We start from the raw sequence: 26,289 nt of genomic DNA, 5'->3' as shown, positions 1-26,289 counted from the left end.
GGGAGTGGCCCAACTAAATCACAATGTACACGCTCAAATGGCTCAGTTACTTTCCTATCTGAGCACCTACCCTTGCGTGCAACCTTAATCTTATTCTTGCAACAGGATAGACACTGCATAAAGAATTTACATGGTTTTAGGTTGAGGCCATTAACAATATTCTTTGTCTTAATTACATCAGCAAAATTCAGATGTCCCAGAATTCTGTGCGCCTCATGGACACACCCAGAATGTGGCCTTACATTCCTCAACCCCTTTCTTGACTGTGCTACTGTGCAGTTTATAGGCGATTGGGAGTAGGTGTGAAAATACAGTCTATATAAACCATCAGATTCCCGGGCATACAATAGACGTTTGTTCCCCTCGAAAAACTCACACATAGACTTTAAGAAACGCACAGTTATGCCTTGATGGGCAAAGCACCTTACTGACAATAAATTGTCCACTGACGGGCAGTAAATGCAGTTCGCTATTGTAATGTTTAAAGAGTCAAGTTTAACGGTACCCCTGCCAAGCGACTGCAAGACTTGTGAATTGGCTAAATGTACATTACCAATTTCCTCTTCGAAAGAAATAAACAAGCTTCGATCATTGCAGATATGCTGAGATGCTGCTGAGTCGACAACAAAAGACTTCCACTTGGCACCTTTAATTCTTTTACGATCTGTAGTCCGAGCGTGAAAAGCTCGCGGCTTGTTTCTGTCTCTACTATACGATGCCGGCTGCTGGGCTGACAACCGTGATTGACGAACAGAAACAGGCTTGGGAGTACTTTGTTTTCTTTTGGATCTGCAGTCCCTTGCAAAATGTCCTTGCTTATTGCAGAACCAACAATGCTTTGCAGCTTTAAATGCAGTTGTATCACCACAAGCTTGCATATGGCGTTCCTCATTCTTTCTGGAAACAGGAGTGCTTATGGCACAAGCCTCCCTTCTATCCAACTCGCCCATTAATCTTGCCGTTACCCCTTCCACAGTTAATTGTGCTGGTGGAACGGCAGATATCTGGCTAGCTATACCATCAAAGTCCTCATTAAGGGAACATAGAATGATAAAAACATACTGAATATCAGGTATCTCCATGTCCCTTCGAATTAACTCACCGCGTATTGCCTCCAGACGTCTCAAGTGTGCTGCCAAATCACCACCAGGTTGCAACTTCGTCTGGTACAACTGCTTGAAAAACGTCAATGCAGACGCTGACTCTTTTCTAACATGCACTGCTGCAAGACTGTCCCACATTTCTTTGGCAGTTTTCTTATTTCTTATATAGACTACTTGCTGGTCGCTGACTGCCAAATTAATTATCGCCCTGGCTTTTGCATCTCCTTTCGACCAAGCATTAGTTACAGGGTTAGGAGGGTCATCAGTTACATAGGTCCATACTTCTCTAGAGGTCAAAAGCGCCTCCACCCGAAAAGACCATAAACTATAGTTCTCATCTGTCAGCTGTGGGAAGACCAGAGCCTTCTCAGCTTCTGGAACCCGGTCAACCATTCTGGAACTCTTCCAGACCCACAAAAACTACGCTAACAGGAGAAGGAGTTTTCAAACCTTTCTCAGAGTCCAAAAATATGCAGTCATCCACTCAGCAGCTGGGCCCATAACCAAAGATGTTGGCTTTTCGCAGTATGGTAGCGCTGCAGAGAGCTTGCTGGGGAGACCATGCATTAAAAAGAAAGGACTCAAAAATAACTTAAAGAAGGTATTAATAAGAAAAACAAAAACTCCATTTACACTAAATACATTAACAAACAAACATGACCCAACCACCAACCCATCCCCCAGGGTAATGGGAGAGCTAGGTGCTGCTCCTTATATACTACACCCAGATGCTGACACACCTTAATCAAATACAACTCAGCAGCACCTGCTATGTTTCACAGCTGTAAAGCTGGGTCTCGTTATCTTGCTCTGGCCCTTGCTCTGGCCCCTTAAAGACATACACATGGAGTGGAACAATGATGAACCTTTACATTTAAAGAAACCATTCAACAGAATTAAGGTGACCCCATGGAATTCCTTCCCCATTCATTGCCTTACTGATTTTAGCTGCTTCTAATACTTTTTAAAGTTGTGTTCTGAGGCCAAAGGAAAAGGACTGGACCCTGATAAAAATACCGTATTTTTCACTCCACAAGGCACACCTGACCATAAGGTGCATCTAGTTTTTAGAGGAGGAAAACACACCCAAAAACATTCTGAATCAAATGTTGTGCTAAACTATTTAAAGCAGCAAAGCGGGCGGCTCCTGTCCGCTTTGCTGCTTTGAAGCGAGCCTCAGAATAGGGTAGGAAGGGGAACTGTCAGGGAACTGACATCGGAGCTAGAGGCGGAGGGAAGGCTCTCAAATGATGCTGGAGAAGGGCCCAGCAGGGAGAGAGGCAGCTCCGCAGATGGGGAAGCAAATCAGCGCAACACCAGGGATATAGAGGGGCTGATGGGGGAATCAGCGAGAGGGCTCCAGGACTCTTCACCGGACACCAGCGGGGAGAGCATGGGTCCTCCGCTACCCACGCCCACCCACCCTGCGCAGAAGACTTCCGCGCAGAGAGAGTAGGGGGAGACTGGGTGTCAAACAACTTTTATGTTGGAAAAGATTTAAGAAACGCCCACGGACGGATTCTGCTAGCGACTGAGGCAGCCATGAAGTGAAGGGCTGTCCAGACAGAAAGGTTTAATAAGGCAACATAACCAGGAGAGGCGGCAACTTACGCACGAGCAACCCCATACCCATTACAGGAACCATGGCTTAACTAAGTCCAGTTAATAATGCTGAGCCTGACTTTATATGCATCTCGAAGCCCTTGACATATATACATCATAATGACAAGCCAAGAAAGGCCTCCTGCAGAGGAGGAGGGGAGGAGAAGGGAGGGAGCCATCAGAGCTCAATGGGGAAGATCCCAAGTTCAGTCCTTGAAAGCTTCTCCAGGTAGGGCTGAGGGTGTCTCCTGAAACCCTGGCGAGCCTCTGCCCATCAGTCAAGACAAAACTTGAGCCCAATGGGCTCACGGGTCCTGACGTGGTACAGGGAAGGTCCCTCTGTTCCTGTTTAACTTAGCCCTTTCTTCAGAACCATGAGGACTACAATCTTAGTTTGTTTTTAAAGGGAACAGCTGTAACCTCAGTGGCTTTGCATGCAGAACACCACAGGTTCAATCCCTGGCTTCTCCAGGCCTGAAACTCTGGCAAACTGGTCCCAGTCAGTGTTGACATTACTAAGCTAGATGGAGTAGTGGGTCCGACTCCTTATAGGGCAGCTTCCTAGGTTCCCATTTATGCTTCAGATCTGAGTGTGAGGCTTGCTGTCATGTTTAGTGTCGAGAGGGTGGTTCTTTGCACATCTGGAAGATGACTGTTATGTACTGAAGTTCTCACCCTGGGCCAGCAGGGGGATACTGTAGATATGCAAATAAGGGATCGAAAGTGACGTTCAGTGATTGGATAGTTTTAGAAAATTGTTACCGTTACGTTTTACTGGAGATCTATATAAGCAGGCTGACTGAACCCTTCGGTTCAGTTCTGTCCTGGCCTGTGAATAAACAAGAGCTGTTGAAGAATCGCTGTGTCGTCTGATATGTTCACCCATAACTTAACACTGGCGACGAAGGTGGGATTGATGGACATCAGAGCACAGCCAGATGCGGCCACCCTCTGAGCTGAGATGAATCACTGAGCTGAATCACTGAGCGAAATCACTGAACAGAACCAATTCATAGCAGGCAGAAATCTTGGACGGCTTTGGTGAGTAGTGGTTGTGGAGCTTCTCTTTAATCATGTCCCACGGTGCTGCCTGGACTGCCACAGGCGCAACCAATGCTTAGGCTGTCTCAAACACCTCAGGCCCACAGAGGCTGAGGAATAGGCCCTGCTTACACTCCTGTGATACTTCTGTCAGCTCGTTGGCTTGGAGGTAGCAGTCGAACCGAGCGAGGTAGGAGTCCCATGATTCAGAGGCTGGCGCAAACGGCGGTAGAGGCACAAGTGAAGCCATGATTCCGATGCCGGCATATTGAAATATTGAAATGGAAAGTACTGAATTAAGGGAGGGATTCCCGTTGCAGCCAAAGGATTATCTGAGGTCACCACAAAAGAGCTGATCTTAAGCTTGAAACCAGGACTTGCTCTTTAACCATGCTGCTCCTCCAGTTGCCAATGCCATCCATGTAACCTGTGTGAACATCAAGCGTGGGTTGTGTCCAGGAACCTGGGAGGATTTCTTTCACGTGTCTGCATGCTTTCGTCTTTAAATAAACAGCCCATGCAAGTTTCCAGCTCTTATGGCTGTCTCAGTGGAAATCTGGGGAGGCTGAGGTGGACTTTCCAGTGGTCAAAGTGTGGTTGTGTCTTCCTGCCCAGCATCTATTTCCTGCCTTCTTTCCCCCCTGCACCCCAGCACCCTGTTTCGAGCAAGCGACAGAGGAGGGAAGGAAGCGGAGCCATGGATCCTCTGTTCGCAACTGCAGCAGATTCCCTCCGCTTTGAAGCAGCAAAGTGGGAGAGGAGCTGCTTACACGAGTGTAAGCGGCTCCCCTCCCACTTTGCTGCTTCAAAGCGAGCCACAGAGGAGGGAGGGAGGGATGGAATCCCCTTCCCTCTCTCCTCCCCGGCTCAGCTCAGCAGCAGCGGCTCTTGCTTACTTCGCTCTATAAGACGTACAGACATTTCCCCTTTGGGGGGAGTGCATCCTATGGAGTGAAAAATGCGGTAAGACACGAGGCTTTGACTGGCAAGGCTCTCGGAGGAAGTATGTTAACCACACCCCCATCCAGGCCATTTTATTAACAAAAGAACCCTTCGCACAGTGTTTGAAAGAACCAATCAGATTTCCTCTGAGCATTTCAACAAACCCCATGTGGGGACAAAGTTAAACTGCCTTTCCCCACCCTCCGGCCCTGGGTCTCCTCATAAGGAAGCTGTGCCTGGAGGAAGAACTGTGAGGGGGGAGACTTCATCAGGCAAGGCCTCCTTCCACCTGCCTTGCCCCACCCTCCAGTCTCTGCTTCTTATTTTGTATTGTATTATGTTGTGCACTGTGGTTTGCTGTTGTTTTATTGATTGGAGTTTAGAAATTACTTATTGTAATTGTTGAGTGGATTTCTGTTTAATTTTGAGATGCTGATATTTAATATTATTTTATATTATTTTACTGAATGTTGAATGTTATTTTATTTGCATATTGTATATTGTATTATGCATATTGTCTTATTTATATGATGTTAGCCGCTCTGAGCCTGGCTTTGGCTGGGGAGAGCGGGATACAAATAAAATTTATTATTATTATTATTATTATTATTATTATTATTATTATTATTATTAAACTACAAACACTAATTAAGCATGCATACTTTTGGGGTAAATAAATTGAGAACAACAAAGGAGTGCATCTGGCAACCCTGGAGGTGATAGACAAGAAATATACATGATAAGAAGGATGGCCAGGAAAACAGGATCGTTATCACCTTCGTTATGCAATGAGCTGCTTGGAGCAGAGGCAAGCTAAAAGAAGTATAAACAATAGCTCTAGCTAACTGCTTATTAACTGAACAGCTTAGTAAAGAGGAACAGTATGATCCTATCTACATCTATAGAAATAAGCAACACTGAGCTCAAATATTGTGCAAGCTCAGCATCAGCATCCAACAGGTCATATGCCTTATTTTGCCATCACTGCACCACTTGCTCAAGGTCCAATACCCAATTTGTTTTGTTTGTTAATTTTATTTTTTGAGTTTTCAGTTTTACAAAAGATATGAAATGTAGTACATCTTCAGAAATAAAAACATAATTTGACTTCCCTCCTCCCCTTCTGTTTCATCTTCTGGTTTCACTTTTATTTCTGCATTTCCCCTATAAAGGTTAAGGGACCCCTGACTGTTAGGTCCAGTCGTGACCGACTCTGGGGTTGCGGCGTTCATCTCGCTTTATTGGCCGAGAGAGCCAGCGTACAGCTTCCAGGTCATGTGGCCAGCATGACTAAGCCGCTTCTGATGAACCAGAGCAGCGCACGGAAACGCCGTTTACCTTCCCGCCAGAGCGGTACCTATTTATTTACTTGCACTTTTTGGTGTACTTTTCAATTGCTAGGTTGGCAGGAGCTGGAACCGAGCAACAGGAGCTCACCCCATTGTGGGGATTTGAACCCCCGACCTTCTGATCGGCAAGTCCTAGGCTCTGTGGTTTAACCCACAGCGCCACTCACGTTTCCCCTATAGTTCCTTATAACTGTTACTCTCTAGTTTCCAAATAAGTTATTATTTAACTTCTTGTGTTGTGTTCTTCCTGCTAATGTAGTTAAATGTTTGCAAAGATTTTTTAAATAATCCACGTGTTTCCCCCGTTCTTTAGTGATTCTTTATTGACCTGATTTTTAAACACATATGATATACAGTGGTGCCTCGCAAGACAAAATTAATTTGTTCCGCGAGTTTTTTCGTCTAGCGAATTTTTCGTCTTGCGAAGCACGAAATCCCATAGGAATGCATTGAAATTCAATTAATGCGTTCCTATGGTCAAAAAAAGTCCAAACAAAGCCAAATTTGGTACAACAAGAGTTTATTAGGTGCTCTTTAAAGTCACACATACTGTAAAGAGCATTTCAAAAATTGAAGGAACAATAAATTAAGTTTCTAAGCATGACAGAAAAACATTTAAAAATCAACAAAGTGTACAGTACATTTTCTAAGACTCTGAGGGACAACTCGAAGAAGGTTCCTCTTCCACTCTTTGCTTCTTGCTGAAGAACCTGTCCATGGTCTGCTGCTTCATCCACCTTTTCAGCACCTCCCTGAAAGGCGTCATGACCCTTGTATCAAAAGTGTTCACAAGGTCATGTGCCACGTGCTTGTCAGGGTGGTGCCGCTGTGCAAAAGCCTGCACATCCTTCCACTTCAGGCAAATGTCCCTCAGTTCTTTGGAGGACAGCCGTTCCTCAGTTGCTGCCTCCTCTTCCAGCGAGGCCTACTCCTGCGCAGCCTCTGTCTGCAGTTCAACCAGCTCCTGGGTGGTCAGCTCGTGGTCGTGCTCCTCCACCAGCTCGCTGATGTCCTCCTCTGTGACCTCCAGGCCCATGGTCCTCCCCAAGGCAACAATGTCCTGCACCACTGTTGACTCTGGTGCATCAGAGTCACTTGGTGCCACACAGTCCGGCCACAGGCTGCGCCAAGCGCAATTCAAATTTCTCTGGTTGATCCCGTTCCAGGCTGTGGTGATCATCTTCAAGCAGGTGACAATGTCGAAGTGGTCCTTCCAGAATTCCCGCAGGGTGATAGTGGTGCAATCAGTCACCTCGAAGCATCGCCTGAAAAGCTCCTTGGTGTAGAGTTTTTTGAAATTGGCGATGACCTGCTGATCCATCGGCTGGAGCAGTGGCGTGGTGTTAGGTGGCAGGAACATGATGCTGATGAAGCTGAACTCCTCCAACAAGTCCTTCTCAAGGCCTTTAGGATGAGCAGGAGCATTGTCCATCAGAAGCAAAGCCTTCAGCGGCAGGTTGTTGTCCAGCAGGTACTGTTTGACAGCAGGGCCAAAAGCAAGATTGACCCAGTCCACAAACAGCACACGTGTGACCCAAGCCTTACTGTTGGATCGCCACATGACACTCAGCTGCTCCTTGTCGACCTTCTGTTTCTTGAAGGCCCGTGGGTTCTCCGAGTGGTACACCAGCAGGGGCTTGATCTTCAGGTCGCCGCTTGCGTTGGCACAGAAGAGCAGGGTCAGACGGTCCTTCATGGGCTTGTGGCCAGGCAACTTGGCCTCCTCCTGTGTGATGAAAGTCCTTTTGGGCATCCTCTTCCAAAAAGGCCCGTCTCGTCGCAGTTGAAGACCTGCTGTGGAACGTAGCCCTCCGTCCTCACAACCTCCAGGAACTCCGCTGCAAAGTCTTCAGCTGCAGAAACATCAGAACTGGCAGCCTCTCCATGCCTGACCACGCTGTGGATTCCAGATCTTGTCTTGAACCGGTCAAACCAGCCTCTGCTTGCCTTGAAGACTTCTGGCTCGCCTGAGGTTCCTGGCTGTTCCCGGACGAGGTCTGCGTGCAAGGCCTTGGCCTTCTCACAAATGACGGCCTCAGTCACTGTGTCCCCTGCACGCTGCTTCTCTTCCAACCAGATGAGCAGCAACTTCTCGACCTCCTCCAGAACAGCTGGGCAGTTCTTCACGATCCTGGTGACTCCCTTGGCTGCATCAGTCACAAGGATCTTCTCCCTCATCTTCAGGATGGTCCCGATGGTCGATGGATTCCTCCCGTACTCCCTGGCGAGGTCTGTCACACACATTCCACTGTCGTGCTTCCGGATGATCTCCTTCTTCATTTCCAGCATAACCTTCGCCTTCTTCCCCTCGCTGGCCTCTGCAGCAGCAGTCTTCTTGAGTCCCATGGCAGCACAGCTCTTACCTTCGCAACCCCCCCCCCAAAAAAAATCAGTGCTTCACATCCAAAAAATTCAAAAGCACCCATCCACCCACCACACAGAAATTCAAACCCAGAACCAAGTCCTTGAATTCCAAACACCCCAACCCAAAATCCAAAAAAAACCCAAAAAGTTTTAAAAGTTTAACTTACCAAATGGCTGCAAAAGAAGTTTTGGGAAAGCTTCAAAAATCACCAAAGTCTTCAAAAACCTCAACTATTCCCCCAGCCACCCACCACACAGAAATTGCAAACCCCTCCCCAACTGTTCCCCCAGCCCCTCCCCAACTGTTGCAAACCCCTCCCCAACTGTTCCCCCAGCCACCCACCACACAGAAATTCAAATCCAGAATTCTTTTTAAAAAAACAGCAGAGTGGCCCAATGGTCACAGAAAATCATAAAAATGCAGGGGGGAAAAACACAAGCTTCCAGATTCTTGCAAACCCGTCCCCAACTGTTCCCCCAGCCACCCACCACACAGAAATTCAAACCCAGAATTTTTTTTTAAAAAAAAACAACCAGCAGAGTGGCCCAATGGTCACAAAAAATCATAAAAATGCAGAAAAAAAACACACAAGCTTCCAGATTCTTGCAAACCCCTCCCCAACACCAAGTCCTTGAATTCCAAACACCCCAACCCAAAATCCAAACCCCCCCAAAAAAGTTTTAAAAGTTTAACTTACCAAATGGCTGCAAAATAAGTTTTGGAAAAGCTTCAAAAATCACCAAAGTCTTCAAAAACGGCTACCACACCGTGTGCTATGAGTTGCTCCTCGAAGTCAAGTCGCAACTGCACCCCCTCAAGCAATGTACCCTGGGTATTAACGGTTTTAAGAAAAAGGAAACAAACTTGCAAGACATTTTCGTCTTGCGAAGCAAGCCCATAGGGAAATTCGTCTTGCGAAGCAGCTCAAAAAACGCAAAACCCTTTCGTCTAGCGAGTTTTTTGTCTTGCGAGGCATTCGTCTTGTGGGGCACCACTGTATTTTGTCATGTGATGAAAAGGCGAATATAATGAGAAGTACAAGATCAAGAGATGTTGAAAGATAAGATATCGAAATTGGACTGTGTTTTAAATGGCTTTTGTTTTGTTTTGTTTTGTTAGTTGTATGTTAGTGTTTTGTAGTGTTTTTTGTACTGTATTGTATTGTATGTTTTTTCTTTTTTCGTTTTTTGTAGTGTTGTGTCTAATTTGTTGGAAAACTAATAAATATTATTTCCAAAAAAAGATCAAGAGATGTTTTTCCAATTTAAGCAAATCAATTGTGCACATCAGGAAATATAGCTCCACTTTTTGCTTTCTTTCTTGCTCTCTCTCTCTCTCCCTTTCTCCATTTATAAGAAGCCCATAAAAGTGTCTTTTTATATTCAGAACATAAGAAAAATGTGTGTGTGTTTGTGTGTAGATGTGTGTACGCACCACACACACACACAGAAGGGCAAATGTACTTGTATTTTTCCTCTTTTTTCTGAATTTAATGAGCAAATATTCCATGCCCAGCCTAACTGAAAGGATCTGTTCCCTCCTAGTAACACCTAGAGGGCATCAGAGGTAGAAGCAGAGAAGAAATCTGAAATCTGAAACTGGTACATGCCCCCAGCCAATGGGAAAAGGCCTCCAACACTTCCGGACTGAAGCTTTAAAAGTCCAAGCATTGGTTGTGTAACACAAAGGACACCAAGTTTAGGAACAACACCCCATCAACTGCCAGCAGTTGAAAGTTCTACAGAGGAGGTAAGAAACTCATAAGAATAATTGTTCAGTCTTTGATTTTCCATTGCTATGTTTAAAGGCATCTTCTGGCTTCTGTTCAAGGACCAAGGTTTGTGCTTGTCCTCCAGCGCACCCTTTCAGGGCAGCGATGATGAACCTATGGCTCAATGCCTGTGTTGCCTAATCTTGTACAGTCATACCTCGGGTTGAATGCGCTTCGTGTTGAGCACGTTCGAGTTGCGCTCCGCGGTGACCCGGAATTAACGGAGCTCATTACTTCCGGGTTTCGCCGTTTGCGCATGTGCAGAGGCTCAAAATGACGTCATGCGCAGAAGTGGCGAAAAGCGGCACGCGCGTGTGCAGACGTGCCATCACTAGCTACATTTGATTCTAGATGCAAATGGGGCTCCAAAACGGATCCCGTTCGTATCCAGAGGTACCACTGTATTGGCTTAATTTAATGTGTGTGCGCGTGCAGACACAAGTGAATGCGCAAAGCCTGAGGGAGAGGAAAGCAAACAGGGGAAATCCGGGGAGGGGGGGGGCTGAAGTGAACAGAGAGTGAAAGAAGGAAGAAAGAAAGTCCGCTTCAAATGACTAATCTATAACTGTGGCAAAGGAACGCGGGGGGGGGGGGAGAGAAAAGGGTGGCCAGCCCTCAGCCAGAGGGTTATGCTTTCCCTGGCAGTAATCTGGACCTACAAACCTACAGAGTCTCTCCTGTGTCAATCAGAGTCGCTTGATCCATGATCCAGGGAAGAACGACGATGCTTCTTGAGAGCTTAGAGGGAAGAGGAGGTCCCATTGGCGTATGTGAGCTACCCAACATTAAAGAATGTGTGGATTAAGTATTCTGCTCCAGTGTTAACCTGCAGAGAAGGGAAGGTTCTTTTTGAATGAGTGAGTTCCATAGCACTTTTATGAAACATTTATTTAAGTGACATTAAGCACTTTCCTACCATACTGGTGCATTTTCATTATGGATACTCCACAATAGAGACCTTGTTTGAAAGCAACTCAGGCCTGTGGATCCTGATGCTACTTCTAAATAAAAAAGATATTGAGAAATCTAATTGGGGATTCCTCACATATGTGTCCTTGACTATAAATTCTGCATGATTCATATTCTCCATGGAGATTTTAGCTGCCCTGCTGTTGATGCCCAGAAGTGCCTTTGGCCCTTATACTCTGTCTGCTATCTTCCCTGCAGGTTTCAGCCATGTGGGTCTACCTGGCTGCCCTGCTGGGGCTTTACTTCCTTCGCCGATGGTACAAGGAGAGACAGACGGTGGAGAACCTGACGGAGAAATATGTCTTCATCACGGGGTGTGACTCTGGCTTTGGAAACCTACTTGCCAGGCAGCTGGATGCCCGGGGCCTGCGGGTGCTGGCAGCCTGTCTCACGCAGAAGGGGGCAGAGCAGCTGGACAAGGCCACCTCAGAGCGCTTGAAAACCACCATTCTGGATGTGACCAGTAAGGAGAGTGTGGCAGCAGCGACAGAGTGGGTGAAAGAACAAGTGGGGAACAAAGGTAGCTTTTTGTTATTTTGTTTCCATGCTCTGGATCAGGCCAGGGATTATCTGTATCACCATCTGCTTGTCTTTGTTCGACTTTCCCACAAAATGTGGCCAAAGTGACTCCCGAAATATCAAATGAACGAGTACTATTCAAAAAAGTTATTAGAAACAATTAATCCAGGCTTCTGGTTTCCAGCCGTGAGATATGGCTGCCTCCCAAGAGATCGAACCCTCAGTCTTGCCAGTAATTCAGGGTTAATATGAAGGTAATTAGCCCTGCTAACTCCCCACCCCCCGGGTAGGGGAGGCTGCACCACCCGCAGATCATCCATTATCTGTCCTCCGCAACAAGATGTGGGGGCAGGGGGGCAGGGTGATGACCACAGCAAAAACTGGGAACTCTCCAGAGTCAGTCTCATGAGCTGGGGATCCCTGTGTTCTCAAAATTATTAAAATTTGGACTAAGAAACAGGCATGTTCTGGAAAGGAGATAAAAAAGATCTGCTAAATGAACCAATAGTTGGATGTCAAGGTTTTGAAAAGGACTCTATCGTTGTGTTTTCATTAATGTGAGGTGAGCGGTTATTTTTCCTTCTATATACCTACATCTACACTTCTATGCCAAACTTCACCAAGAAAAAACAAACATTAAATGGAATACAGGCAGATTTCCAATTGTAATTAGTTATCTGGCTGTGCAGCCCTCCTTTGAAGTCCTAATTTGACTTAGCAAAAGATAAAGGAGTTGAGAAAATGGCGTCCATTAGCTGTGGTGCAGAAGGAAAAACCTCCTTCTGAGGGAGTAGGGGGGAAAATTTTGGACTACAATATGGGAAATATTTCATGAAAAGCAGTGCATTTGTTTGCACAGATTATTATTATAAAACAGACTCCATTCTCTGACAGCATGCAGGGAAATCAGGTGGCTACTTTGCAAATTGATGCCCAGGGCTCCATACTATCCTCCACTTTAGTGCTGTGCTCATTTGACAGAGGGAAATGACTGAAGTTGCAAGAGTGTCCGTGCAGGGATCCTAAGCACTAAGTGAACAAAAGATGTGTGGGAGAGAAGCTAAGATGGGTGCCTTGACTTAACAGCGTCATCCTTGGCAGTGCATATAGTATTAATGGGAAATGTATCATTGTGTGTATCTGCGTGCACACACAGAGACAAAGAGAGAGAGCGCTCACAAGAATGCAGATATACCCACATTTCCAAAGAATTGTGTATATCCAATTATTAGGGCAGGTGGGAACCTGGAACAATAAGAAGAATATTTTTTTCTTCTCACACAGGACTCTGGGGTTTGGTGAACAATGCAGGCACTGGTGTCCCATTAGCTCCCAGTGAGTGGCTGACCAAAGATGGCGTTGCAAAGGTGATCGGTGTCAACTTTCTTGGGATGATTGACACGACGCTACACATGCTGCCCATGGTGAGAAGAGCCAGAGGGAGGGTGGTCAACATGTCCAGTATGGCGGGACGACGGGCATTCTTTGGAGTACCCTATGCCGCATCCAAGTACGGTGTGGAAGCCTTCTCTGACATCCTGAGGTAAACATGATAGTTCTGTATCTTCCTCTTTCTCCTTGCTTTAGTGGGATGTCTGCTTCTCCAGCTAAGTTTCAAGCAGAGGACAGCAATGAATAAAGAGCAGGTGCTGGGACATGTGGACTGCACCAGAGACTTACCAAGTAATCAGCAGGGGTTTGCACACCTAAGTCAGCTCTTTTCCTTGAGGAAACAATTTAATGTACCAGCAAGAGTTGTAAGCACCAACCTCCTGGTGGCTGCCTCTGAATATGCCTGATGCCGGGTCATAGACAATGCCCTGGTGCCTCAAGACAGAAGACGACAGGAAGCTGCATTTCACCACATCTCCTTCTCTCCCTTCTTCTTCTTCTTCTTCTTCTTCTTCTTCTTCCTCCTCCTCCTCCTCCTCCTCCTCCTCCTCCTCCTCCTCCTCCTCCTCCTCTGCTTGTTCTTCTTCTTCTTTAAGGAAAGATGTTCTATTCCATGGAAGCCAAATCATGATCTTCCTTATTATTCTGGTTCAGTAACAAGACGTGTTTCTTGATTTTTCCTCCTCAATTCAGGCGAGAGATTTATCCTTTCGGGGTCCGAGTCAGCATAATTGAACCCGGTTGTTTCAAAACACATATTCAGTCAAACACGATAGAGAGCTACAAGAATGCATGGAGCCAAGCCCCTTCTGACATCAAGGAAGCCTATGGGCAGCGCTACTTTGAGCGCAGTGAGTAGAAATGGGCGGGGGGAACAATTCAGTTTGGTTTGCAATGTGCGAAAGCCTGCAATTAAAGCATGTGCTAATAAGTCCCACTGTTGCAGTGGAACACACACACACACACACAGAGAGAGAGAGAGAGAGAGAGAGAGAGAGAGAGAGAGAGAGAGACCCTGAGACCCACCAGGCTAAATTGCTGGTTTCCAAATCCCACCCATCAGTAAGATGTTGTTATGATTCCCAAGCTTTTTGACTACATTCCCCCTCCAATGGACACACTGACACGTGTGTGTGTGTGTGTGTGTGTGTGTGTGCGTAATCTCCCCCCTCCCCCCTTTAAAAACATACGAGGCTAAATTTTGTACACTTTACTGGCCAATATCCTAAATATTTTTTTTTTACCATTTGCCCTTTCAGTGACTGAGGTTGATGGAGATGGAGGGGGGCATGAAGTCCATTTACAATGCTGATTATATTTAGGAGTGGGGGCAGCACCTAGCTAATGTGACACGTTCAGGTCTGTATCTGGAGAGATATGAAATTGCACCCATTCCTAGCCTGTCGTTTGATCTTTGATTCAATTTGGCATATATGATACATAAGGAGACACATAGAAGGGAGAGAGAGAGAGAGATGGCCCTGGTGGGAGACCAACCCAGCCAACACTGCGGTTGTGGAGCAAAGGACCTTGGGCGGGTGGAGCCAGCAGGGTGCTGCTCTGGGCTCCTTGTTTACTGCACGGAAAGGGAAGCACAATCAGTTGTGGGAGATGGAGAGGAGACACAATGAGACAGTTATACACACATAAGCACACACAGGGTCGAGTCCAGTGGAGAAAAGGGAAGAGATTACCGAGGGAGTGGGGAGAGAGACGCACAGACACCCAGAGGCGGAGGAAGGGAGTGCGGTGGGTGCGGACGCCTCGTGTGTCACCACTGGGGGGGGGGACAAAATGCCGGGAGGCATTCACCACGGGGCCAGCAGCACACCAAAGCCACGCACCTCTCCTGAGAGTGACGCGGTGGCTTGAGCACCACTCTGCCCCAAAACTGTAGGGCGGCTGAGTGGGAGGAAGCAGGCAGACTCCGGAGGCCCCGTGCTGTGCCACGCTCCTATGGGCAGCTTGGGGCCCCCCCAAAAAATAACAGAAAAACCCTGCCCCTATGGGCAGCTTGCCCTGGCCCTTGGAGTGCTACCCCAGGCACCCGAGGAAGTTGCCCTGCCACAGCCCGAAACCAGTGCCGGATTTACGTATAAGCAAAACACGCTATGGCTTAGGGTCCCACTCTCTTGGGCCCCAAAAAAAAATTTAAAGGAAAAAAACCCTAGATGTACATTTCCAAAATATAAGACAAAAAACAAATAAAATAAAATACTTCGATAAAATATTTATTTTCTTATGTGCAAATGGCTTTAAATACCTGTTAGGTCCATAAATTACCATATAGCATATATTCAACACAAAAAACAGTGACAATTTGTTGTTGACAAAGGACCGCTGGACATATAAAGGGCCCCAATATCTTCAGTAGCCTAGGGCCTCATCAAACCTAAATCCGGCCCTGCCCGAGACAGAGACAGATCCTGGGTGGGTTGCCTGCCCCTGAACCCGGTGTATGGCGACCCTCACCTAGATACAACCCTCGAGCCCCACCTACAGCCTGAAACACAGATTGACCATCTCTAATCCCCTGTTGAAAAAGGTTCCGTCTTAAAGCAACAGAACATGCTCCCAATGCTCCTCCTTAGATTTAGACCTCCTAGGCAGAGAAATCCAGAAGCTGCGGAGGTATAGGGCAGCATAGAAATCAAAAAAATAAATGCAGAAATAAATACATAGATGTTTTTGCATCACTAAGTTTTCTTTTCTTTCCTATATCCCACACACAGGTCTCAAATTATTGAAATTCTTCTCATTCACCGGCAGCAGCAACTTTCAACAGGTCACGGACTCTATAGAACATGCCCTGACCTCCTGCTCCCCTCGCATCCGCTATTGTCCAGGATGGGATGCCAAACTCTTATACGTCCCTCTCTCTTACTTGCCAGACTCCATTCTTGACTTCCTGTGGAGATGCATTTGGCCCAAACCAGCACAAGCCGTGTAGAATATTCTGGAGAAACATGTCAGTTCTCCAAATGAACCAAGGAAGTCTTTGCACTATGAACGATGTTCCGTTGTTTCTCTTTTCTGAAGTTCTAAACCAGTGGTTCTGATACTTTTTCTTCCCACGGACCACTTGAGAATTGCTGAAGGTCTTGCTGGACCACTCAATCATTTTGCTACCCGTTGCAGCAAGTTCGATGTGCCATGGTAGGGTGCTCAGGGATTTTTAATCGTAGTTTATTTCTACTTTTATATCTTTATATATACAATGTATTTTATTGCATTACAATTGGAATTCTAGAGTAGAAGTCTATTAAAATATTTATCTGTTGCAATGTAATGTCCTACTCAGTAAGCATTTCTCTCATACCACACAGATGCACCACTGAAAAACTGGTTTGATGTGGCATTTGGCCAATAGTTCCAGTAAAATTAATACCTTTGGTCGATCCCCAAAGTACACAGAGTTAAAGGCAGGATCATGATATTACCTCAGGGTTAACCTCAGTGTCCCAATGACTTTCTCATGAATGAGTTTGGCTGCAAGGCAATGGACATTTAGAACAGAGTTTTCTTTCTCCAGGACTGGCTACCTTCCCTTTTGGAAATGTGTGGGTCCCTGTCTCAGTGCTGGCGGCAACAACCAGGGTCGCCCAGAGTCAATGGGGAAATAATATGTCTTTGTTTAGCTCCATGAGTAAGGAAAAGGGGGTGGATTCTGAGCACCATGTGGGTGGGGTCAGCCCAGGGATTCTGAAGGAAGTGCCCCCAGATCTAGCCTGGTGGCAAGATTCCCTGGAGCAAGAGATGTCCAGGGAAGAGATTCCCCATCTGCCAGAGAGGAAGCAGCTGGAGAAATTGTCTAGGGATGTGAGACTGGAGACCCTGACCCACAACCCAGAAGGAAGGGGAGCAGAATACTGGACCCAAAATGGACTGAAAACTGTGTTCAATGTACTCAAGGATAAGAATTCTGGGAAAACCTAGGCAGGCTACCTCAAAGCAGGAGAAGAGAGGTGAAAGGTAAGAGAATACGGAAGGTGTGGGCATAACCTCCAATCCCCTACACTCATCCTTCTGAATTTTTGCAAGTTACATTCCTATAAACACCTTTATGATGTATGAGCAGACCCCAGTTAAGAGACTTGGGGTGCAGCAAGATTAGGATCTGTCGTCTTCACAGAAAAGATCTGGGGCATTCTAGGTACATGGGATGTGGTGGAGGCTGGTCCACTAGGTCTTCTGGAAGCCTGACCTACCAAGTCTTTCCCCATCCACCATACAAATGATTGGACATCTTTGTTCTATCCCTACATATGTCAGAATAGAGGGAAAGGGTCGAACAAATTCAAGCCACTTTTCTTTGCAAGATCCTTGGTGCCCCTAAATGCATAAGTTATCTAACCTTAGGTGCCAAAACCGGTCAACATCAACAAACTTGGTAGGTTTAATAATAGGGCCCTTGGAGCGGAAGGGGGAAGTCTGAAGATTCAGAGAAATCTCTAAATGTGGATATGGATTTGGTATTGTTGTAATCTTGTAGAATTCAAATAAAAATTATTTCAGAAGAAGAGGAGGAGGAGGAGGAGGAGGAGGAGAGGAGGAGGAGGAGGAGGAGACAATTATTGTTCCAGGTTCCCACCTAGCATAACATTTGGATGTATGCTAGATTTTGGAAGTGTGGATGTAGTATTATTCTTGTGGTCTATATTTTGGTTGATATGTATTCTAGGGTTTGTTAAAGTTGCAAAACAATGAAGCACGGGATGGAGCAAGGGAGAAATTTCTGGAACAACACTGGGATATCAGCTCCACCCAAGGCATGAAGAATAATAGCAACAACTGAAGTGGGGAGACATAACATCTTACAAGGACTGGAAGAAACACCACAGGAAGAAGAATTGCCACACACAGGAAGAACAAGGATGTAGTTTGTATTCCTCACTTGTAGTTTCATAAATCATTTAACGTGTCAACACGAATAGAAGTTATTAATATTGCAGTTGTTGTATAAGGGATTATTATTATGACTGGAATGTAATGGAAATTAATAAGATTTTGGAAGGCAGAAATAAAGAAAATACTAGAATCATCAAATTTAGCACACAGGGGGCCACTTTATCTAAATTATATAATTCAGCATTGGAACCATTGGTATTAATAATTGTATTATAAATTGGTATTGTTATATTGAGGCTATTATTGGATTGTAATTGAAAAAGCCATGTCCGTGCTGGCAAAGGTGGGGTTGAGGGCTTCACACCCCTCCCCCACACGCGCGGGGGCTGGCTCCAGCCCCTACGAGAACAAGGGAATCCCTGTTCACCTCACTCACCAGGACAGCCAATCGGCTGGCTCCGGGGGCAGGGCCTCGGCTATTTAACCCGGCCGAGGCCCCTCTTCTTTCCTCCGCTACAGCTGGAACGTTTTTAGCAGTGTTTTGCTTCGCCGTTCTTCCAGGATCTGTCCCATTTGCATCCCAGCCGCGTGGGACGGAGCAGTCGCCAACAACGGTCGAAGAGTCGCTGCATTAGGAGCCTATCTTATGGATCAGAGCTGAAATTACTGGGGGTGTTTTAAGTTGCAGGTTTTCGTTCATAATTGCCTGTCCGCCAGCACCCGGATTCTGGAGGTTCAAGTGACCTCGTCGCGCCGGGCGCCGCTCACCGAGGCTGATTTCAATGCAACCGCCTCCTCCGCGAGTCGGGAGCTAGTGTCAGAATTTCATGGGTATTTTCCAGCGGTTTCCCTGCAGTCTGGGAGCTTCAGCTCCTCTCCATGGAGTGGTAACTTATAAGGGGGCATTGTTTTGGTTGCATGAGCTGTGACGAGAGCGGGGGAAAGAGCAGCCCCCTGAGGTTTGGGAGTTTTAGCCAGCATAATCATTTTTGAATGTTGCCGCGGTAGCTCGAGCAGCATTGCATGGTGGTAGCCCACGTGGTCGGAGGTTTCCTTCCCTTGAACTGCGGCCATCTTAGGTGAGGCAGCAGCTGCCTGCCGATTAACTTTTCATAAAATTTGCTAACTGTGCGGGGGAAAGATTATTAATTTTATTGGTAGCTGAGAGGATGCAGGAGTCAGCAGTACCAAAGGGTTTTAGTCACATATTTTATTAAACTGCAGTCCGAATTGAAGCGGTCGCTTGTGTGTGTTGCTGGTTGTTGGTCGCCGCTACACAGCATCGCTAGGCTACCCGAACCCACGTGGTGCAGGCAGGCTTTGCTTTCAGTGGCCACCTAGGGAGAGGCAATCGGCGAGCATAATTAGCGATTCATTCGGGGTTGAAATTTATCTGGTTACTTGAATTTATTCGCGTTACGGCGTGCCTTGGGGGGGAATTTTACCCGTTAAAAATCCCTATAGCCATGCTGTTGCCAAGACAACGTCTGCTGGCAGCGCCATTTTAAGTGAGCCCACGTGATTCGTCATTTTAGGTGAGGCACGGCCTGGCCAGCATCGCATCTCAGCAGCAATTTTAAGCTGCCGGGTGCTGGGAATGGCTAAGCCTTTTCATTATAGCCTCTCGTGCTAAGAGGGCGGCCGTTACCTTCATATAAAGCCACTACCTTCAAAATAAAGCCACTGCCCGTGCAGGAAGAGCTTTCTCTGTGCCGGTGGGCTGCTACCCTGTAGCCCCATCAGAAGGATTATTTTGTGGCTTGCTTGGGTCCAATTCGGGTTCCTCAGGCGGCAGAGCTCCTCCTGGGGGAGCCAACAATACTAATTCTCATCAGGACATAGGTATGCCTAGTCTCTTTCAGGATTCATCACAGCAGGAGGAAGTCTATTGTTGCAATCTGTGGGAGCCAACTTAAAGCGTTTGATTTAACTGACGGGAGTACATTCAAAATCGGAAAAGTGCTCCGTGCTGTTTATTGTGCTGCTCAAAAGTTAATTGGTACAGTTTGATAAATAAGTAGTAAATGCTACAGCCGATAAGCGTTGAACCGCTGCTTACGCAGTTAGCTTACAGCAGTATTGCTGTGCTTTTAAAGCGGTCAGCTTGGGCAATACTGAGCTAAGCCTAAGTGTTTAGTGGCAAGTGTTTTCCTTAAGCAAATTTTATAACCAATAATACTTGATATATATTTAGACGATAGATAGATAGATAGATAGATAGATAAAAAGATAATTAGGTAAATAGAAAGATATAGATAGATAGATAGATAGATAGATAGATAGATAGATGATAGATAGATAGATAGATAGATAGATAGATAGATAGATAGATAAACAAACAAATAAATTAAATAAATAAATAAATAGGTAAAGACTTATAGAAGAGAATAACGACAAAGGTTAATAATAATAGTGTGTAAATAAATAAATAATAAATAAATTTTAAAAATAACGTATGTATAAAGATAGATATTAATAAACAAACAAACAAATAAATAACCTACGTGCTGGTGGTGGTACACTCCTTTCGCCATGCCTCCTAAGAATAATCAGCAGGCATCTTCCCGCAAGGGAAGCAAAGGAGCCACTCAAACAGATGCTCTGGTGCCAGTCATGCCGTGCAACCCGCAAGCATTTGCTCAGTTCTTCGTGGCATTTGAGACCTTTTATAGGCAATGTAGGCCAGGAGCCACACCTCTCCCAGCGCCACTGCCGGCCTCACAGGATTACATTCCTGACACCATACCCAGTAATCAGGAGCGCCCGAGTACCTCTGCCTCCAGGCCGGGCATAGCCCCACCGGGGCCCGCCGCAGTGTCACCACGTAGAACCCGCTCGCAGTCCGCTCTATCCCTTGGGTCCAATTCGGGTTCCTCAGGTGGCAGAGCTCCTCCTGGGGGAGCCAACAATACTAATTCTCATCAGGACATAGGTATGCCTAGTCTCTTTCAGGATTCATCACAGCAGCTCACGACGGTGGAGGGGGACTCTGGATCGTCCGACGAGGAGGAACAACAGGGACGCCAAGACACCCCAGCCACGGTCCAAACGGTAGCCGACGCTGTTCAGCAGGATGGAAAAAGGAAGTCCAAGAGGAAGCACACTGCGAAAAAAGGCAAGAAGAGCAGGAAGTCGGACTCCGAGGATGAGTCAGGTACCTCCTCTTCAGATTCGGATAGCGATGCTCCCATGGAGGATTACTGGGGCCAGGGCGAGGATATTTCTGGGCTCCCTTTGTGGGTGCATGAAAGGAGGGCTAATTCCCACCGCAAAGTCCTTTTTAACGGGTCCCTGTAATGGAAAGAGGGGGGCGTTGGTGGAAGATGTAAAAACATCCACCAGTGTGTCCACTTATTTTATACTAGGCAATCATTTATCTAAGAAGAAGAGGACTAAAATACTCAACGGGGATTACACTGACATATTCACTCTCCTCCCCCCGACTAAGATGACTGGTAAAGGGGAGAAAAAATGTAATTATGGGAAACGGAGATATAGGACCCCCCCGGGCGGAACACACTTTCGATAATTGGTTAGATCAGGGGTGTCAAACTCAAATTCATCGGGGGGCCGCATCAGCAGTTTGGTCACCCTCAAAGGGCCGGTTGTATCTGTAGGACTATGTGTCCACTCTTTATTATCATAAATTATTGTCACTGCATTCAATTACCGGTATTACTGTTTTTTGTAATAATGTAGACAGTCCAGAAGGATGTTATGGTCGATTGTATCAAAGGCCGCTGAAAGATCCAGCAGAACTAGGAAACAAAGTTGTTACAAAGAATGAGCCCTAATGAGACGATTGCTGCAATCCTATGTGCATTTACTTGAAACTCCTGTTGAAGAAAGTGAGGCTGGCTTCTGAGTAAACATACACGACATGGGGCTGTAAATAAAATGTGGGGGGGAGGGAGGGAGGGAGGGAGAGAGAGAGAGAGAGAGAGAGAATGAGAGAGAGAGAGAGAGAGAGAGAGAGAGAGAGAGAGAGAGAGAGAGAGCTCTGACAGGAAAGCATCAACATGCCTTGTGCACTCTCATTTTCCTTGGCTAATTCCCCTGCCCCCCCCCCATCTCGGGGTGCCACTGCATAGCGCAAAAGGCGAAAGAGCGCGAGCACGCTGCCTGCAACTGGATCTCCGGCTTCTTCCTTTCCTTCCCTGAGGCAGGAGGGAGAGATCAAGGTGGAGCTGCTGGCAGGGCGGAGAGCGAGCCGCCCAATTGTGTGACCGAGTGATGGAAGGGCTGCAAGGAGCCGCGTCCGATCTCCTCCCAGGAATGTGCCAGCGGGACTGACATGTGCCGGAAGGCGGGGAGAACCGCCCAGCACCGCTGCGCGGGCGCGGAATCCAACTTGGGGAGCTGAGATAGAGAGCCGGGCGCCAGATCGCCTTCCTCGCTTGGCTTGCCGCGGAATTGCAAGAGGAGGAGGAAGAGAAAGGCGGCGGTGGGGGGCGGGGAGTGGAGGGGGTGCCAGGGAACACAGCCCCCTCCCATCACAGCCATCATCATCGCCGCCCCCACTTTACATTTATTTTAAGGGTGTTTGGAGTGTGCGCGCGCGCGTCTCTCTCCCACTCACCCCCCCCCACCAGCCACCCCATATTCCCAAAGAACAACTTGATCACAGGCATCATCGGTCCTGGAAAGGCTGGCTGTGCAAAGATGGAGAGGGAGGCAAAATGAAGAGGAAGGGAAGCCCCGGGCTGGTGAAATCCAGCACGGAGGAGAAGAGGACGCCTCCCGCAGGGCGAGTTTGCACCCCGGAGAAGATCCAAGGCTGGAATAAAAAAGTTTCTCCGAGGAGAAAGACTCCCCCTCCGCGGCACGGAGAGACCTGACCTTCCGCTTGCTCTTTTTGAGCAGTGAGCGGGAGAAAGAAGCCAGCTGCCCGCCTCGCTTCGGCCCCCGACGACGAAGGCGCAAGTTGAGAGACGCGGGGACATTTGAAGCAGCAACCACGTCCTTAAGAGCGACGGGGGAGGCGAGTAGGGAGCCGCACCATGTAAACTTCCTTGTGTCAACCCCCCCCCCAAAAAAAACCGAGAATAAAAGGTGAAGGCAGGCGGCCGGCGGCAGCTACACGGGCCACATGACGAGGTCTGGCGGGCCGGATTCGGCCCGCGGGCCTTGTGTTTGACACCCGTGGGTTAGATGGTTACCAGGCCTTTATGGGTGTAGTTTCCGCGGCTTATCACAAGCGGGCTATGCATCTTATAGCACACATGGCACACGTGAGACGGGCCTTCACAATAGCAGGAGAGAATGCTGCCTTATCTTATGACGAGGATTTTCGTAGAAATGCGTCACTTCTGCCATCCACTTGCTGGGAACTGAGGGACCAGAACTATTGGATGGATCATGTAGGTCCATATGTTGAAAAGAAATCTCAGGATTCTCCTAAAAAGGGAAAGATGGAGCCTAAGCAGCGTCGACAATGCTGGGACTTCAACAGGGGGGTCTGTTCCCGACCGGCTTGTAAGTATGCCCACAAATGCGAAAGGTGCCTCGGTAGTCACCCGGGCTCTGCCTGCATTAAAGGAAGGCAGCCCTTTCAGGGATAGGCTTTAGATTTGAAGGGTCTTATTTTGTCGACAAAGCTATGCCCATGGGCTGTTCGGTGGCCTGTGCAGCCTTCGAAGCTTTTAGTACGTTCCTGGAATGGGCACTTTGATTTAAAACAGGTTCCATCGGGGTCTCGCTTTACCTCAACGACTTTATTCTCGTTGCAGCTACAGAACCCCAGTGCACCAGTTTACTGGCGTCATTTATCTCTTTAGCTGAGGAACTTGGAGTCCCTTTGGCGGCAGACAAAACAGAGGGCCCGGTTACCAAAATAGTGTACTTAGGCATTGAACTAGACACGGTTGCGCAGTCCTCCAGGTTGCCAAAAGAAAAATTAGACACCCTTAGGGAATTGATTCGGCAGCTTTTGCCATTGAGAAAGGTTACCCTCAGACAAATTCAGTCCCTGCTAGGTCACTTGAATTTTGCTTGCCGGGTGGTATCTCCGGGGCGCCCCTTTTGTACCTGTCTAGCTAGACTGTCGGCGGGCCTGCGTGCTCCGCAACACAGGGTGCGCCTTTACAGGGTGGTCAAGTCTGACCTGGAGGTATGGCTTAATTTCTTGATAATTGCAATGGAATATCACTATGGCAAGACAACTTGCTGCTTCACGCAGATTTTCAGGTGCAGTCTGACGCGGCAGGATCATTAGGTTTCGGGATTTACTTTAAGGGTCAGTGGTGCGCCCAACGCTGGCCATCTGAATGGCGGGACCTTACTTTCTTAGAATTCTTTCCCATCGTTGTGGCAGTTCACTTATGGGGGCAGGTATTTTGTAACCACAGGGTGTGCTTTTGGACCGACAACCAGGCGGTTGTAGAGGTCCTTTCAACGCAATCCTCACGCTCCCCGAGGGTGGGAAGCCTCCTAAGCTCCTTTGTCCTGCTATGTCTTCAACGTAACATCTATTTTTCTGCTAAGTTTGTGACAGGCGTTAACAATGACATTGTGGATGCTCTGTCTCGTATCCAGATGGATCGCTTCCGCTCGTTAGCGCCAGAGGTGGAACAATCACCGCTGCCTTTCCCAGAGCATCTTTGGAGCCTTGGGAACTTGAGATAATGGAGGGAGTATTGGCAGCATTAGCGCCATCCACTCAGAGAACATACGCTAAGGCATGGGTGGACTTCTTAAATTTCCGTAACAGAGCAGGCAACTTGAATACCACATCCTCCCCTTCAAAACAGGAGGTCCTAAAATACTTATTACACCTAAAAAACTTAGGGAGGGCATCAAAAACCTTGAACATTCAGTCAGCCGCTATATCCTTCTTTTCCAAAGTGGCCTATTCCACAGACCCATGTACAGACTTTGTAGTGTGCAAAGTGCTCGAAGGTTGGCGCAGGCAGGAGCCCCCAGCAAGGATAAAAGGAAGCCTATTACATTTAACATCCTTAGCCAAAATCACAGAAAATTGAGAGCCATATGCTGGTCAAAAGTTGAAGTGCGGCTATTCTCAGCAGCATATTCCATTGCATTTTTTGGAGCGCACCGGATAGGTGAGGTGGTATGTGAAGGAGGCCCAGAAAATACACAACGGGGTATATTGTTGCAGGACTTGACCCTCTCGTGCTCAGACCTGATCGTACAAGTCCGCAGTTCTAAGACCGACCAGCAAGGGAAAGGGGCACTAATTAGATTACTTTCAACGAAGAAAGCAGGGCCTTGCCTGGTAAAAGATACCAGGCACTTCCTATATCTGAGACCCAGGTTGCCTTGCCCAGGCCGTTATTAATCCACAACAATGGTTCTCCCCCGACTAGGCACCAGTTTACTCGGGTAATGCGGATGGCGATAGTGGCCTGCGGCCTCAACGCAGCAGAATTCGCAGCTCATTCCTTCAGGATTGGGGCAGCTACTACTGCCATACATATGGGCCTTTCAGCAGAAAGAATTAAGGACATGGGGACGATGGAAATCAGATGCTTACAAAACATATGTTAGAAAGAGCCAGTGACTGATCTTGCCTTGTTATTTCATTTACCTTTCAGGAGACACGAGAATTCGGATATGGATCATGGGCCACAGTATCGTGCATTGGGCTGCTAAAAGGGCTGCTATGTTGGGCTCCTGGCCTAGGCTCGGTTTATCGCCAAACATTGATGTCACCTGGATGGCTAGGAGAGGGATGCGATGGGCCGAGTTCATGCCGATTGTTATGAACAGAGTGGCGATTGAGGGCCCCCCAGATGCCTTAGTAATTCAGCTTGGGGGAAATGATATAGCGTACCGTAAAGCCATCGATTTGCAATGGAATATTTTTGGAGACTTTGAGGAACTACTCACCTCTTACCCCGGCATTAGCATTCTGTGGTCATCTTTGCTAGAAAGGTGCACGTGGAGAGATTGTCGCTCTTCCGCTGCGGTGAATAGAGCCCGAAAGATCTTGCAATGTATTGTGGCACATAGAGTGGCGGCGCTGGGGGGACGGGTCATTGACCATCCCGAGATCCAGTACACCAAGGTGGCCCTCTACAGAGATGATGGTGTACATCTTTCCGACGCGGGAAATGATGGTTGGTTGAGAGACATTACATCAGGGATTCGGGATTGCTTACAGGTTTGAGGGTATTGGCGGCGAGCTTGGGCTCGAGTGGCGGTTAGGCATTGGTGGGGGTACAGTCCTATTGTTATGCAAATGAAGGGGAGAAGGAGCACCATCACCTTCCCCCAAACAAGGGCAGTCCGGTAAAGGGCGTGGCCTTGTCCTAAGCCTATGGAGGTGTGGGCCCATGGCACGCCCCCACATGGTGACACCGGGGGGAGATCCTAGTTGATGTGCCTCAGCAGGACTCCCCCCACTGGTGATTAACCCTTCCGTCTTTC

General features: G+C 47.4%; 2 protein-coding genes across 3 annotated transcripts in view; one reads left to right on the top strand and one right to left on the bottom strand.

The window, feature by feature from the left end:
• LOC310698257 (17-beta-hydroxysteroid dehydrogenase type 6-like) overlaps window positions 1-16,342 on the top strand; it is a 164,937-nt gene extending 148,595 nt beyond the window's left edge. The window contains exons 1-5 of one of the 2 annotated variants that reach the window (XM_083485281.1): window positions 10,080-10,151; window positions 11,341-11,662; window positions 12,946-13,204; window positions 13,747-13,904; window positions 15,786-16,342. In XM_083485281.1, coding sequence (XP_083341407.1) covers window positions 11,350-11,662; window positions 12,946-13,204; window positions 13,747-13,904; window positions 15,786-16,003 — 948 coding nt within the window. In that variant the 5' untranslated portion in view covers window positions 10,080-10,151; window positions 11,341-11,349 and the 3' untranslated portion in view covers window positions 16,004-16,342. Of the gene's footprint in view, window positions 1-10,079; window positions 10,152-11,340; window positions 11,663-12,945; window positions 13,205-13,746; window positions 13,905-15,785 lie in introns of those variants that run through there. The other variant, XM_083485280.1, reaches the window with a different exon arrangement.
• The window catches only part of ADCY6 (adenylate cyclase 6), a 934,310-nt gene that overhangs the window by 371,791 nt on the left and 536,230 nt on the right, over window positions 1-26,289 (bottom strand). The gene's annotated exons all lie outside the window — the stretch shown is intronic.

The sequence above is a fragment of the Podarcis liolepis genome (assembly GCF_965112155.1).
Source record: "Podarcis liolepis genome assembly, chromosome: 2".
NCBI lineage: Eukaryota > Metazoa > Chordata > Lepidosauria > Squamata > Lacertidae > Podarcis > Podarcis liolepis.
Note: the sequence above shows the minus strand (reverse complement) of the source record. Positions and strands in the feature narration are given on the sequence as shown.